The 16,931-nt window shown below is 44.0% G+C and overlaps 1 protein-coding gene across 1 annotated transcript in view; it reads left to right on the top strand.

Moving 5' to 3' along the window:
• The window catches only part of LOC125942270 (uncharacterized), a 73,646-nt gene that overhangs the window by 37,848 nt on the left and 18,867 nt on the right, over positions 1–16,931 (top strand). The window contains exon 4 of the mRNA XM_049660436.1: positions 1,711–2,097. Within this exon, the coding sequence (XP_049516393.1) occupies positions 1,711–2,097 (387 nt within the window). The remainder of the gene's footprint in view (positions 1–1,710; positions 2,098–16,931) is intronic.

Raw genomic sequence — 16,931 nt, 5'->3', positions numbered from 1 at the left:
CGCTTAGTTTCCGCCGTAAGGCGCCGGAGTACACCGGCTGGCAAAAAAAAAGAAACCTGCAGAAATTGAAAACCACCTAGATTGGCGCCACTGCGTGCTTAGATACTTCAATGAAATATGGGTCATTCCACGCCAAATGTCCCAGACGCGTCACTCGACCGTCTCAGATTTCGCTTAAATAATGGTCGCTATTTAATTGCTCACTCAGAGTAATTTCCTGAGATAATTTTTGCGCAAAAAATTTCCCTATATGTGCTATGTGCCGCTTTCATAGTTTGATCAAGTACGGGCTACATGGTTCTACAAGAAAATTAATAATAATGTTAATTTAGCACCTAGCAATCGAAAACTTCGCCTACTGAACTTAAAATAATTTGCCTTCTATATGTGAAAGTTCTATAAATAGCTCACTAAGAAGCGATGTTTTCCAAGGCGTCTAGACAGGAACGGCCAGGAGTGAGCGCGACAAGATTTGCCGGTACCAGACATAGTGCAAATGAACAACGCATATAGCGCAAATCGAGGCCGCCCGTGGCGGCAGGTGATGCACGTGAGCGTGGAAGTTACCTCTCCAACACGTCATCGTTGTCACGCCGTCGTTGTGATTCTACCTTCATCATACCATTCTCCTCATGCCTTCGTCATAATATCCTTGTAATCAATTTAGCATCGTTACCCCATTGTCTGTATGTCGTTGTCCTCACTCTGGCTCTGCCATTCCCTTCGTAACGCCATCGCCGTCGTAATACGATTGGCCTCATTCCAGCATCGGTGTCACGTTGTTGTCATGTGCCGCCATCATCGCGCTGTCGTCGTATACCACGTCATCACTCCAGCGTCGTCATCATCGTGGTCTGGTCCTCATGCCGTCGGTGTCACATCATCGTGGTTGGTTCCATTGTTCTTTTGTCGTAGTTATTCCCACTTTCGGCATGCCGTAGTGGTCGTGCCCATGATCGAGCGCGACGAGTTTATGTTGAGCGACGCGGTTCTCTGTTAAAATATGTCCAAGTGGGTCGTGTGGTCTCTGCTTGCAAATGATCGCTAAGGAGGAACAGTGATCTTCGCAAACACCAATGAAAACGTTGCATAAACAGATTCTCACTGTGCATTCGATCCGTAGAATGTTTTTTTACTGACTAAGGAAACCCTGTAAACGTACATAATTGGCGAGATGAGACATGCGTAGGGAATGGGGAATCATTTGCGTGGGAGTGGGGCCTTCCCATGTTTTGTGTTTTGCGTCTGTGTAACAGGCCAAGGAGGGCAATTACGAGACATGATTTTGAATGAAGATGCGGTGATCGGAATCATGGTGATAAATCTGGCAGCGTTGTTTATATTTACGTCGAGTAGTCGTATGCAAACCGTGAACTGGTGAGATGTATCGTCCAAATTCTAGCTTACATGATTACCATCAGTGAGTGGAGGTTTTTAGCCTTCAAGGAAAGTCTTGACTGCTAAATCTTGGAAGTTGTGTTTGCTTTGCAATGCCTAAATGTGATCATTGGTTGAACCGACTACATGGCGCCGCTAATTGATCATACATCAATTAGGAGTGCCCAATTCACTATCACTGACTCTCCTTAGCATGCATTCAAGCACCCCGTTGATCTTCAACGGTACTTTATTCAACTCTGCTTCAGAAATAGCGAAATAGATCTTTAAAGTATAATCTAATAAATATCTCGAGCCTGCGTTTTATTTCAGGAGCCGCTGCATCCGGATCTTTTGGTTGAGCAAGCCTTCCTTGATGGCCTCGCTGCCAACGAAAGTGTGACTAGCTTCGCCTTTCTCTTATGCCGTCCCCCTGGCGACTGCGTTGTGGGTATTAGACGGCTGCTAAAAAGCACTGCCACCCTTGTTGAGCTCACACTCTCCCTTTGGCACCAACATGAGAGACACTTCAGGATAAGGGATATTTTTGAGGCTCTGGCAGCTAACCGAACCGTAATCAAATTGACCCTCAAGGATCTCTTCATGCGCCCACGGAGGGCAATGCTTCTCGCTAAGCTCCTAGACTGCAACAGCACACTACAGGACGTGAGCTACTTCACCATTGAGACGGACATCCTGGCATCACCCGCGGGAACCCAGGTAGGCCAATGAAAGTTTAATTTATCTAAGAAGCGTATTTGTATTGAAGGTTGAAATTGGTGACTTTGCATAATTCATGAGCTCTTTGTAATCAGCCCTATTAAGTTTGCGCAATCAGCCCAGACCAGTACAGCATTCTTCTCTCAGTGAATGCGTGGCCAATAATCACAAATTCAAATTTTTATTTCAAATCTGACCTCATGCCTAAGCTACGTCCGCCATTATCACCTTCGAGTAAACATGGACCTAGAAATATGGAACTCGTTTTGATACTATAGCGCCGGTGTGCGGCGATCTCTATCATAACCGATGATCATTTGTGCTTACGTCCCTCAGCCAATTCTTTTGTTCATCATGTTTTGCGCAAAACTATAGCCTCGAAGCAGGGAATGTTGATTTTGTATAGGGATACTTTAAATGCAATGTACATGAAGACAGATGCATTACATGCCTTCTGAAGGTACATTATGCGTTGAGAAAAAGCCGTCTAGTGATTTTTGCCACCTAAGAGAAGGGCGTTGTGTGGACGCGAGAGGGAATCGTGATGCTTAATTACGACCGGTTTAGTAACCTGATGCTTACATCTAATTGTACAGTCTCTGTTTCTGCATTGCCGGTGTGTCACTGATTATGGTCACAAAGATCCCACATTCCAATTATGAAATGAAACAGTGTTGCTCAAGAAATAAACACATAATCTAATCAAATTGGAATTTGAATCTAAAGTTTCTATATCTTGGATTGCACCTTAAACGTAAATAGCCGTAGAAAAAGTGTTACATTGGAACTGAACTTTCAGCTAGCAACAGAATTTCCTAAAAAACTAAATATAAGCGATACTGAGGACTCTTCCCCTCCCCCACACATACGACACACACACGCGCACACACATTGACGACTGCAGGTGTATGCGTCAAGAGATACTTCGGGTAATATGTTCCTAAGTTATACTGGTGCGAGCCGCTGCCCAAGTTGTATAATCAATCCGAACTTTGCGCCGAGCTACTTATCTCCCATTCTCAACAGGATGCATTGCATGTGCAGTCGTGAATTACGCGCTGCAAGCGCAGAATAAAAATAATCAGCGTGATATGGTAGGCAAGATTTCGCCCAACATCGACACGTAATAACTCTACTGCGGCCAAATTTTTTAGCATAGGGGCACCAAGAAAAAATTCCGACCATAAATACTAAGGTGCCGTACGGACGTTAAATAATAGTGTAACCTGATGATTGACAACATTTTTTTCTTCCCATGTGTGGTTGCGTTAATTGGGGTACGTGTTCTGATTCTAAATTATCACTGATAAATCTTCAACTGTGGCGAAACTTTGAACCGGACTTATCGCTTAGCAGTCTCAATGTTTTCAAAGAACCTTCTAATTCGATGGTGTTTGTGTATGTGTTCTGTGTGGGAAATTGCAGGTTGTACGTAAGTTTAAATATCTGGTGAAAGAATGTTCCATAAGAGAACATTTTATTCTACTTACCCTTTGACTGCCAAGTTTCCTTTTTGAACTTATACACAGCCCCCGCCGAGTTTATTCGCGTGTTGCTTAAGCGGACATTTCCTGCTGCAAAGAAGCTGGTTTCTCGTCGCTGTTTTCTCCCGTTTGAGTATTGGCGAACAGTTTGCAAGCTCCTTCGTCTTTTATAGTCCGGACAGACAGACATGCCATGGACCATGATCATATCTACAACTGCCCATTCTTCACTCAGTCCCAGACATTTTTTTATTTCTATCATTGGCTCAGTGGACATTTCATGGTACATAGAAACTGGTTCTCCGTCATCGGTTTCTTCTGATTCGTACGTGCAGGAGTGCAGATGTTTGAGCTAGTTGGTTCATTGCAATAAATGATGTCATAGCGCTGGATCGAGACGGACGAGAAAGACTACAGGACGTTAATAGTTAGCGTTCGTCCTATCGTCTTTGTTCTCCCTGTCGATCCAGCGCTATGACCTCAATTACTACTGATTTTTAATTAATTCTGCTTATAAATATATTCACCTGTCAACGTAAGGATGGACCTGCCACGTTCGCCGTGGGCGCCCTGCCGTGACAGTGACAGAGCACTGAGACATTCGGTACACCTGCAGTCTGAAATTTAGCTTGAAATGTTTTTGTGTATATAGATGACATCTCCATGAATGGCACAACTGGTACGCAATGCCATTTTTTGCGTGAGTTACTTCTGGAGATGCAGGGAGCGCACTGAAAACAAGAATTGAGTATCTTGGGAGTTGCTGGGGTTGCGCGAGGGTGGGTACCCGAGTTTTCTCGGGAGTGGAATTTAAAGGACTAAATGACCTATTGACTGGAGAAGAATTTTTCGCACACGGACAGCTCAAATTCCACCTAACGTGTAATCTATATTTTCCATTTTTACATACTGCATGCCTATGTAGGTCGAAGTCGAGTAAAGAAACAAAGCAAATAGATAATAAAGAAGTCAGCTTACAGAGTGTGAAAGTCTCGTATATTTTCTTTTCAGCCGTTCCACTTTGTTATTGTATAGGTGAAAAAACTTTGTATTCAAACGTATTGGACATTGCGAAGTATGATAGTAGGGAACGCGGCTTAGCATGTCATGCGCATCTTGTCCCTAGAGGTGACAAGTGCTGGTTGGGAACAACAGCAAGCTTGTTAGTGAGAATTAAACATATGAATTGAATATTCTGAGATTTGTGCCTAAGTAGGATGGTTCACTAGCGTTGGCATCATTAGTTTGGATGAGGCCTCTTGCGGAAATACACAGAGTAAATACACATTTATCTGTATATAAGGAATTTCGTTAATGGTGTCAATATATGCTGGTCCCAGACGACGCATACATATTCAAGATTGGGTAAAATTATAGTGCCATAGGTGATAGTGTCTAATTCACGAAGGGGCATTGTGTAGTTAATATCTTATTAAAATAGCTTCCATACGGCCAACATGCAGATTTTTTTCAATGTACATGCTTCAAGGTAGTTGCTAGTGACAGCAACTCTCAGGCTCTTTTGGCTTCAAACTCCCGTAATTGTGAAGATCGAACGGAGAGTGGAAATATAGGGTATGGTATTTTTATATGTTACACAAAGAAGTACAATTTTTTGTGTTAATGACAATTTCCCATGTCTTGAATCTACTGATTGTCTTGCTAAGGCAAGTGTCAAGTTCCACTTGGCCATTGAAAGCACAGATCTCGTTGTACATTTATCAGCAAATAATAGCATATTAGTACCAGATCTAACAACTCCATACAATATCACTAATATATAAGAGGAACAGAAGCAGACCCATCAAACGTTACCCTCAGGTACAACAAATTTTACTGCAAGGCAGTGAGATTGTTGCTAGTCTATTCCAAGTAGCTGTTTTGTGGTAAGCATATAGCAATCCATGATTTTACTATTTCTGAAGAGCGGGAATTTTTGCTGTGCGTACTCGGCGTTAAAGGTACAAGGTTCAATACTTTGCTAAAATTTCAAGAGATCATACCTTTTTGCCCATTATTGTGAACAGATGATGCTAGCGAATGCGCGACTGTGATTAACTGAATTTTGAGTGGTCTTTTTCTGAATCCATCCGTAAAGCTTTTCAGGAAAGAATGCTCGTCTAGGAATTCACTGATGTTTTTACACTATATACACCAAAAGCGAATAGTAAGAAAATTGTATATAATTACTCAGAATTAGTCCATCCCCAGTTTGGAAGATGCATACTAGTAGGGCTGTCCTCCATCAGGTAGTTCGGTTGTGAATCATCATCATCAGCCTATATTTATGTGAACTGCAGGACGAAGGCCTCTCCCTGCGATCTTGAATTACCCTTGCCTTGCGCTAGCTGATTCCAACTTGCGCCTGTAAATTTCTTAACTTTATCACCAGACCTAGTTTTCGGTTGTCCTCGACTGAGCTTCCCTTCTCTTGGTATCCATTCTGTAACTCTAATGGTCCACCGGTTATCTATCCTACGCATTACATGGCTTGCCCAGCTCCATTTTTTCTCTTAATGTCAATTAGAATATCTGCTATTCCCGTTTGCTCTCTGATACTTTTAACGTTAGGCCTAACACTTTTCGTTCCATCGCTCTTTGTGCGGTCCTTGACTTGTTCTCGAGCTTTTTTGTTAACCGTCAAGTTTCTGCTCCACATGTTAACACCGGTAGAATGCAATGATTGCACACTTTTCTTTTCAACGAGAGTGGTAAGCTCCCAGTCAGGATTTGACAATGCCTGCAGTATGCACTTCAACCCAATTTTATTATTCTGTAAATCTCTTTCTGATGGTCAGGTAAGTAATTGAATGGGCTGTGAATAGATGCACTCAAAAATAATTTCTGGGAATTTAGCAACAGACTCAGCACGACGCTACAGGAACAAGTTTGAAAGGTTGTCTGGGGGGCCTGAAGATTTCATGCGATGTAAGCTTCATAAAAGCGATAGCACTCCAGCATAAGATATGTGTTCTAATTTTGGCAATGAGCATGTTTTTTTCTGGGCGCAGAGAAAGTGGGGCTTAGAAAGATGCTATGAAAGTTGTTATTAAACTGTACAGCAGTTTCTTTTCATTTTTTAACTTCATTTCATTTATTCATACTGTCAGCACTTACGGGTTATTACAGAAGTGCATAGCGTACACAAAGACAAGAAGTGCATTTGCAAAAAAAGCAAAACAAGTCATTACTGATACATCAAAAGCGAGGGATTAAATAAAAGGACAGGCGAAGGGGCAAACGAAAGGGGTAAAATGTAATTGCTTTCAACATAACACTCTTATGACAGGGCATCAAGGTACGCAATACGCAAGTCGATTTAATGTTTCTGAAATTTGCTATCAAAATAGGACGTGGCAAATGACTCCTGTAAATAATTACGTGTAATGCCCTAGGAAAGAAACTATTTGAAGCAGTCATTACGCGCTATGGGAGGGGGTGTGTACATACTGTGTCGGTGTCTGGATCTTTCGTTAGTTTTGATTTGTACCATAACTTATTTTTATTTGAATATGGATAACTAAGAAAACTTCTAGTCTCTCATATGCGGTTCATTTTTCTAGCTCTGGGAGCTCAGAGAGCTAACAAAGTTCAGTCGGAAAGTCTCAACGACGATATTTATTAAATACCTACCTGGGAGCAAGGTGCTGGACTTTCTCGAGCTTTAAGCGGTTTGTGTGGGTATAGAGATCCCATAATAATTTAGCGTATTCAATGATGGGTCTCACCAAAGTTTTAGATGCTACAATTTCAATTCCTGGTAAGGCGCAATGCAAGTTTCTTCCCAGTCCTCACAACGCCTTGTTAGATTTCGAACTATACCCGCCGTGGTGGTGCAGTGACTTTGACGTTTCGCGTTTAAGCCCGAGGGCGCGATTGACTGGCTACGGCGGCCGCATTTCGATGGGGGCAAAATGCAAAAACACTCGTGCACCGCGCATTGGGGTCACATTAAAGAACCCCCGGTCAAAATTAATGCGGAGTCTTCCACTACGGCGTGCTTCATAATCATGTCGTGGTTTTGGCACGTAAAACCCCATAATTTGTTTTCTTTAGTGTTTGAAACGAAGTTCTTCTATATGAAGATTTCAGTGAAAGTCCGGCTTAAATTGAGGCCTAAGAATGTATGTTGTTTAACTCGAGTGATTTCAGGGCCATTTATACAATATGAAAAATTACGAATGTTTTTCTTTCCGTAAAGACATGAATATTAATTTAGTTGGGTTTAGCTGCATTTGCCAATGACCGCATCATGCCTTAATTTTTCTTAATAACTCATGAAGACTATGAATAGGAGGGGCTCTAAAGCACTTCACTGGGAATACCTCAGAGGCTACGAAAGATAAACTAGATTGTTGACGTCAGTTCTACATACTGCTCTTTTTGTGTAAGATAAGAACATAACCACCGTGTAAGAGAGGGATTTGTGAAGGCTACATTGACTTTAAGTAATAACTTACCATGAGACACCTTATCGAAATCTTTTGTAAAGTACAAGAATATTATATCGGTTTGGCCATGGGTATTATTCGTACACATACTGTGATACAATTAGCTCAAGTAGTTTGTAAGTGCTTGTCAATGATATAGGTCAGTAGTTGCTAGCATCAGGATGGGGACAATCTTTGTGAATGGGCACACTTTTTGCGCGCTTTCAAGCATAGGGAAACGAGCCAATACTAATTGATGATTGAAAAATTAAAGTAAAATGCCTGGATGGCCACTCGGCGTGAGTGAGTGAAACAACTTTATTGAGACCAGCGGATTGAGGCCTGGGCCTAGGCCGCGCTAGGGGCGTTAGAGAGACCCTGTCTCCCGGCCGCCTCTCGAGCTCGCTGGATGGCCCATAGTTTATCTTGCAGATCTGAGCTGATCAGCTCGACTTTCCACCGCACCTCAAGCTATTCTGGGGAGGCTGCATTTTTATCTTGAACATGTGCGCAATCCCATAAAATGTGTTCTATGGTGGCGTAGTCTATCCTACATAAATTGCACAAGTCATCTGGGAATACTTCGGGGTAGATGTGATGTAGGTGCATCGATTTGGGGAAGGTTCTAGTTTGAAGTCGCCTCCGGTCAACTGCCTGAGATCTGTCTAATTTGGAGCTAGGAGGTGGGAATATGCACCTCGACTTTTCGTAGAAGCGGGTGATGTCGTAGAATCGGAGCATTCTGTCCCTCTCCTTCCACGCCTCCCCTCCCGTTCCTTCGGGGGAAGCTTCTTCACGATCGCGGTAAATGGGACCTCGCGCGACGCGGTGGGCTTCCTCGTTGAGGTTGGGAGCGGGGGACTCACAGGTGTGGGCTGGGAACCAAATGATGTATCTGTCTTCGAATTCCTCTGATGATATTAACTGTGCTTTCCCGTGGAGTATGTTAGCGGCCTCGGGCGATATTCTTCCTCGCGCATAGTTTCTGATGGCTGACTGCGAGTCGCTGATGACGTATCTATATTTGGTGGAAATTAAGGCCTGAGCGATAGCTACTTCTTCTGCAATTTCACTGTTATTAGAGCGTATCGAGCATGCGCTTATGCACTCGTGGTCGGAGTTTATTACGACTGCGACGTAGGATTCGTGACTCGGGTACTCCGCTGCGTCCACGAACAACGCCTCCTTGTCTCTGCCGTATGCCTTGAGTAGAGCTTTAGCTCTGCTTTCCCTCCTTCCATGATCAAGTTCGGGGTGCATCTTTTTGGGCAGAATGGGGACCTGGATCTCTTCCCTGATTACCTTGGGAACCGACACTTAACATCCTTGATGATTGTGATAGCTCACAATCAACAAGGTGCGCTAGTCGGTTCGCGCACAATCGTGCGCGAACCGACTAGTCTCTCCAACTGAGCAATCTGTTGGGCCTCTATCAGCACCTCTAACGTGTTGTGTACATCCAGTTGAAGTAGTCGCTCCGTGCTGGTGCTATCCGGAAAGCCGAGAGCTTGCTTGTGCGCCTTTCGTATGAGTGCGTTGATCTTAGCTTTTTTGGCTCAATACCAATTGAGGTATGCCGCCGCGTGTATAATGTGACTTATGGGGAAAGAATATATAAGTGTGACAACGTTAACTTCTTTCATTCCCTGGTGTTTGTTTGTGACTCCTTTGATTAGCCGCATTGCGTTGGTGACTTTATTACCTAGCCTCTTCACGGTTTCTCTGTTAGTTCCCTTGGATTCGATGATGAGTCCTGGGATTCTGATCTGTTCCACTATGGGGATAGTCCTGCCGTTTTTGGTGCGAATTTGGATTTCTTCGTAGGCTCGGTTCCGGTTGTAACCCTTGGGTGGTCTGCCTTTGAGCTTGGGTCGATAGAGGAGGAGTTCGGATTTATCCGGCGAGCACTCGAGGCCAGTACCTTCGAGATACTCCTTGATCGTGTCGACGGCCTCCTGGAGTCTCTGTTCTATCTCTCCGTCGCTACATTCAGACACCCAGATGGTGATATCATCTGCATATAAGCAGTAATGTATTCCGTGTACAGAGTTCAGCCGTTGCGGGAGTCCTATCATTATTAGATTGAACAGCATGAGCGATATTACTGAACCCTGCGGGGTGCCAGCGCTACCGATGTGTGTCTCCTGAGATCTGAGTTCTCCCGCTACAAGGGATGCCGTTCTGTCCGTTAAGAAGTCCTTGACATAATTACATGCTCTCGATCCTATGCTTAATTGGCTTTGGTGATTTAATATAGCGCGTGCGCTGCTTTGTCGAAGGATTTTTTTAGGTGTAATCCTAGTATCACCCTAGTCAATCTTGTTTTATTGTCTAGAATCTGCTGTTTGATTAAAAGCATGGCGTCCTGTGTGGATAGCTTGGCGCGGAACCCCAGCATGGGGTCTCCTTCTCCTCAAGATAGTTATTGATTCTATTGAATAAAGCGTGTTACATCAGGTTTCCAGCGGAGGACGTGAGTGAAATGGGGAGTAAGTTCGACAGATCGGGTTGTTTTCCGGGCTTGGGGATAAGAATTAGTTTAGCATCTTTCCATTGTGCAGGGGTGACGCCTTCGGCCCAACATTCGTTTATATATTGCGTGATGTTCTCTATTGCTTGATCGTCTAGGTTCCGGAGAGTTCTGTTGGTGATCCCGTCCGGTCCCGGTGCAGATTTGTGTTGAGCTTCTATAGCGCTGCCCTAATTTCGGCTATGGTTAACTCCTCGTCTAGGAGCTCGTTTGTGCCTCCGGTATATTGCCCGTGCTCTATGACGGGGTTTATGGGGATATATATGTTGCTAGCCTCGGTGATAAAGTCCTCCTCGCTGCCTTTATACTCGTGCACCAGCTTACGCAAGGTTTGCCTATGTTCCGATTTGGTGTTATGTGGGTCGAGCACGTGTTTGGGCATGCGCCTTGTCTGGCCTGCGTGCATTTGCCCATCCAGAGCATGCAAACTTTGTTCCATTGTTGTTTGCTTAGTTTCTGACAATAATCTTCAATCTGCTTGTTGTGCTTGGCTTTACGCTTGCGCAAGCTCCTATTGTGCCTCTGCCCCCACCATCTGTTCTGTAGGCAATGTTTGGCCTCGCACATGTGCGCGAGACGGCTATCAATCTTCTCTATGGGCGGATCTGATGTGATCGTTTGCGTAGCCTCACTGACGTCTTGTATAACGTCTTTGACCCATTGCGCAATATTCTTCACGGAAACTTGTTTTTTGGCATCTCTGACTTTGCGAAACTTATCTCAGTCCATCCATCTCACCTGTCGTCTATTGAGTTCTGCGTCTACCGCCTCTTCAATTGTGGTTTCTATTATACGATGATCGCTCCCCAAATCTTCAAATGTGTTTTTCCATTTGGCGGTACCCGCGTTGCAAAATAATGTTAGATCTGGAGTTGTGTCCCTCGCGAGGCCAGTCCCTATACGCGCGGGGGAGTCGGGGTTGGTGATGAGAGTTAAATCGGTTTCTTGAATATCCTGCCATAGCATTTTGCCTTTGGTTCTTGAGTATTCGTATCCCCATGCGCTGTGTGGGGCATTAAAGTCTCTTCCCATGACGAGGGCGTTGGGTCCCGCTATTACTACTGCCTCCTTATAGAGAGAAAGGAAGCGTTGTCGTATGTGCGCAGGATTGCTATACAAATTTAGGATAAACGTACTCGGAAGTATTTTTCTTCTAGGGGGAAGTTTTACGAGTATGTGCTCGATTTATGTGATCTGGGTGTCGTGGCGGATTGCTACCAATCTCTTCCTTACCAGGGTGGTTTGAGTTCTATTATCCCCGGTCGTGGGGCCGATCGCCTTATATCCCGATAGCTTAGCTAAACTGTGCATTTCCTGCAGAATTAGAACAACTGGTTTAGTTTTGCTCCTAAGGCTTTGTTGCCGTACTGCTCTTTTCCCCTCATAGCTCCTACAATTGCACTGCCAAATAATGAAATTTTTTTTCCTGTGCTTCCCTATTTTGATTTGGGTATTGAGGAGGGAGGGGCATGGAAGGAGGCACGTCTCATGACATTAGTTGGGACAGCCGTTGTTGTGGTGCCCTGCTGTAATTGTGAATTGCCCACGGTGCTGATCGCCAGGGTGTTGACTGGAGGCGCCGGAGATGCCCTAGGCTTGAGATTGGCTACGTTAGCCTCTAGTTTGTCTAGTCTATTCATGATCATTAAGATTGCAAGCGAGAGGTTGTTGGTGGCCCCTGTCTGTTCTTTAACTGCCTTCTGTATTTCCGACAATGTTTGATTGAGGTTTCAATTCTGCGTCGCGGTTTCGTCACTATACGCTTGAGCTTTTCTTTTCAGTGGCGAAGGGGTGCTGTCCTCTTCTATTCGATTACCTGGTATTTCCTCGGGTCTCTCCAGACCCGCGGAATGTGTTTGACTGGCAGTTCTTTCAGTACAGCTTTTAAGGCTTTGAATTTCCCTAGTGAGTTGCCATATTATTTCTCTAAGCTGAGCGTTTTCTTTTTTGATCTCGGCAATTACATTGACATTATGCGCAGTCTCCCCCGAAGACCCAGGGCGCGTCCCTTTAACCTCTTTCTGACCAGCTCACCACGAGTGGCGGATCGCCTCGATGGCCATTGTCGCCCCTTGGTCTGGACCGGGATCTGGAGCGGGATGGAGTCCAGCCTCCTCTCAGGTTTGGTCCGGTAGACTGATGGTGCGACCTCTTGGCGTCGTGCGGGACCGAGATCGGGATCTGGACCCAGGCGTTGCCCTCCTCCTGGATCTGGACCTCCCGCAATCGATCGGCCCAGTGGTGGGGAGATGCTCCTCCTGCTGTTGCTGTTGCATTTGTCGGAGCCATTGGCGTTGCTTGACGATGTAGGGTTTTTTGAACTTGGCCTGACAGGCTTTGTCGGCCGTGGGATGATCCATGCCGTATAGCTGACATCTTGGCTGACACTTCTGGTCCTGACTTGGGTTGGGCGTTCCACATCCCGCACATAGTTTGTCGTTTGGCCTCGGGCACACATCGCTCCTGTGTCCAAGTGTGTTCAACTGTTTCCAAAAGTCCATTTGATTTCTGTATAGAGAATATCGCGTGAGCACTCCTTTGTATAGGACGTATGACGGAACTCTGTAGCCGTCGAAAAGGACTATCACCTTCGTGGTGTTTCCGAGACGTTTAGCTGCGTTTGCCGTAGGATTCCTGTGTGATAACTGCCGCGGTAATATCTCGCTGCGTTTCTTCCAAGGAGACACCTCTTATTACTCCTTTGGCGATGATTTCCGGTGGCATCTCGTAAGCTCCCACCCCATACACCTTGTCATTGGCATTGATGTGCTTGATCAGATAGGCCTCCACTCGGCGTATCTACAAAGGAATTCATTAGGAATTTGGTCATGTCCTGGGCTCTTCGTAGTGGTAACTTAAGGAAGAAGATTCAGAACACCCTCTTCAGTTATCGTTATGTCCTGAATAAAAAGCCTATCTTTATAATCAGTAAAGTAGGCAAGGTACCATGATCAAACGTAAAAACTGGAGAGAAAAAAGAAATAAAAGCCCCTGCGCGCTTCTAGCTACATTCAAGGGCGTGCGCACAAAACAACTTGGCTGGTGGATTCAGGTACCTCCAAAACTTGTCCGGGCCATCTTTGGGAAATTGTTTCAACTTTACATTATAGAAATTGTATTTATAATGCCTAAGGTATTTATCTAAACGGTGAATGCATCTTATTTTTCAAAGCTTTGACTAAGTGTGCATGCCTTCCGTTTCCATTTAAGTTGTCTTTTTTTAGCGTGTATTATCTTGCGAGTTATCCCGGGGTTTCTTTTCCTTGCATTTTTATAACGCTTAGAGATAAATTGTGTGCACAATGCTACCATGTCTTGAAACATTTTATGCAGGTCTTCAGCACTGTCAGATGATCTATACAGATCCAGAAACGAATAATAATTGCTCCAAGTGTTCTAATAGAGCTAGTTCAGTTGCAGCCTTCAAGTTTAAAATCATAATTTTATCGTGCTGGCACGACACATTTTGGGAGACACATATCAAGGCATTATAATCGTTTTCTGATCAGATAGGCCTTCATTAATATCACAGTTATCATAGTTGTTGAGAAACGGCGACACACAACTAAGTCAAACACTGAGGAACCACTTTGACTCACTCGAGTGCAAGCTGAGACGACTTAAGTCAAATTATAGCTGAATGCGAGCTCAATCAGTTGATCACAATTTGCAACTTCAGTGTAGTCCGGAGAGAGTGCCGGCTGAATTATTCCTTTGAGAAAAGTGTTCTAATAAAATGATGTGTTTCTGCTGCAGGTGCGAGTCCATAAAACTTCTTAAAATTTTCAAGTACGTTCATATACATGGCACGGATGAACACTGTTCGACTGTGTTTCACCAATTCACCTTTTCTCCATTTTTTTCTCTCCGCAACACTAGGTTCGCACCGTTGTATTTGAATTTATTATTGTGCTATGCTCAATTGCTAAACTGTAGACCTAAGCTGAAAGATGCCGCACGACATCCGAGGCATTGCTTTGTGAATTCTTTTCCGCTTTTCGGTGCAAAATTTCTAATCCAGTGCTGGCATATGTTTCTTTGCACTTGTGCCAGAGGACGTAGATGTCCATATTCAAATGAACAAGGCAGATTCCTAAATTTGCAATATAATTCATCGTTGGTAGGCGAGTAATATTGGAAGCAATGGAACTGTTTTTATTCTCACGAAGGGACACAATGGGGTCGGTTAACTCTTGTTCTAAGGACACTAGAGTATTGGACAATTTTCTAGTACAACATACTGGATGATGAACAGAGTAGCGAAATCTTTGCTCGCCTGTGTGAGTGTGTACGATTTAGATCAACTCATGGGTAAATAACATATTAGGAATACTAGTGTTCCAGCTAACAATTGGAGAAGCCTCTTAACGGTCCCATTTGACATTTGAAAAGTTAAAATCGCCAACCATTGAAGAACTGAGGGCTGGGCAAGTTGGAACGGGTCGTGCATATTTTTCCTTGCGCTGTTTCTTTTTTTCTCTGTCAATTATGAATTACCATAAAACAGGTGTTTGATGTCGACTAACGTATGCTGGAAGTTCGTTCAGAAAGTCAAGTGGGTCATGGGGAAGTCTAATGCAGCATACAAAATAAATTATGACCCCAAGCGGACATTTCAATGCAAAAGCACGCGCCGCCAAACTTGGAATAAAAATGTGCTTTGTTTCACTGAGTGGCGTCACTACATTCACGAGAAGTACACGACAAAATCACGACACGCTTTCTGACGGCCACCCCTGCTTTGGAAAAACGAATGTGCCGCCCCGGCCACCTGTCACTTGTGCTGATCCTTTTCCGCTGGGACTGTACATATTAACATTAAAAAATAAACGTGTACATGAAATACGAGAAATGCAAACTTTGATCATGTAGGAAGATTTGTATCAATATCTGTGTGACGCATGTGTAAGCCCAGTGTATGCACAGTCTATGCATAGCCACGTGCGGTGCACATTGCATATGTATCCGCATAGGTATATTGAAGATATATTATCTGCATTTCTTAAGTCAAATTGAAAGCAGCAGATAGGAAGGAGGAAACTGGAAAGGAGACGAAAATGAAGACGAGCCAGAAATAGTAGGCGACTAGGTGGAGAAGAACTCTCAGCAGGATGCGTGGCCTTTTAAAGAGCTTTCGTAAGAAAACTGAAGCCCAAATTTATGCTACCTTGCACTATTCGCTAGCGCAGTCGGCCCCGGTGGGGAAGTTTTTCTGCGCCAGTTATAAAAAGCGCTACGTGGGTCTATCTGTGAAGCATTTTATGTACCTCTCAGCGGTGACGTCTTTGATGCATATTTCATTTCAACTTTACGTTTTCAAGCAAACGAAATGATTAAGCTTTATTGAAGGCACTCCGCTAATAAATTTCTATTATCTTTTGTTTTCTGTAGTCAGCTCATAGTGCCGCTGTTCTGTTGGGCGAAAGGCTCTCGGCAGCTCTTAGTTTTTTGGACGAATAATACTTTGTCATTTAACCACCACCACCCTCTCACTGCCAAGCTGCACCCCCCTGAACGCTGCACCCGGGGCAGTATTCCCCCCACTGACGTCACGGGTTCCACTTAACTTTTAACAAAACGCTGTTTTATGAATTGAAGCACAAAGTTAACTTGGACACTGATGCATTTCATAATTTAGAATATGTGCCACAAAGTCTTTTGTAAAAAAACTTAATTAGTAAAAGTTCGTGCATGAGTAGATTATGCATTTCAATTGCTCGGGTAATTTCTGTTCCAATTCAGTGCGTAGTCCGCCTCTTCGAGTAATTAAGCTCAAGGACTAAGATTATGCTATCTCCCACAGGCGCCTTTTAAAAATTGCGTCTACTATAAAAAAGAACCACAGGGGTGTAGGTATGGAAGATGCTTGGTAAGCAGTGACGAGTGTGTTGTCTTTTCTCGTATATCTTATGTAGCGCGGTGATCTGTACTTGTAGGATCTGTTCCTCACGTCCCTTTCAGCCTTTGATGCATTCGTGAACTCTTGAAGCAGTCTAGTGACTCCTGCCCATGTCGGTTTGTAAATTACGGAAGGAGTCAGCATTGTTCACTACATAGCCTACATGATATAACAGACTTTTTGTATTACGAACTGTCCGCTTTTCTAGCTCTCTCGTTTTCTAAATACGGGACTTAGGGTGGTAACATTTTATCATCAGCTTTATCCAGTAATCCAGGAAACTTTTTCACAGTGAAGTTTGTTGGTTCAAAGAGGCAATTGCGCACCTTCTTGTTGAGTGTTCTCGTTTGAGTGTGTACAAACCTGTGCTTTTCTCCACTACGTTTGACACATTGAACAAGCATTCCCACACGGGAAACAGTATTCCTTGGACCCTGGACCAAACGGACGTCGGCTCTAGTGACTTTAATAGCATTGCTCTTTGTGTGTTT

The sequence above is a fragment of the Dermacentor silvarum genome, chromosome 1 (assembly GCF_013339745.2).
Source record: "Dermacentor silvarum isolate Dsil-2018 chromosome 1, BIME_Dsil_1.4, whole genome shotgun sequence".
NCBI classification, from domain to species: domain Eukaryota; kingdom Metazoa; phylum Arthropoda; class Arachnida; order Ixodida; family Ixodidae; genus Dermacentor; species Dermacentor silvarum.
The sequence above is the reverse complement of the archived record's forward strand: the minus strand, read 5'-3'. Positions and strand labels throughout refer to the sequence as shown.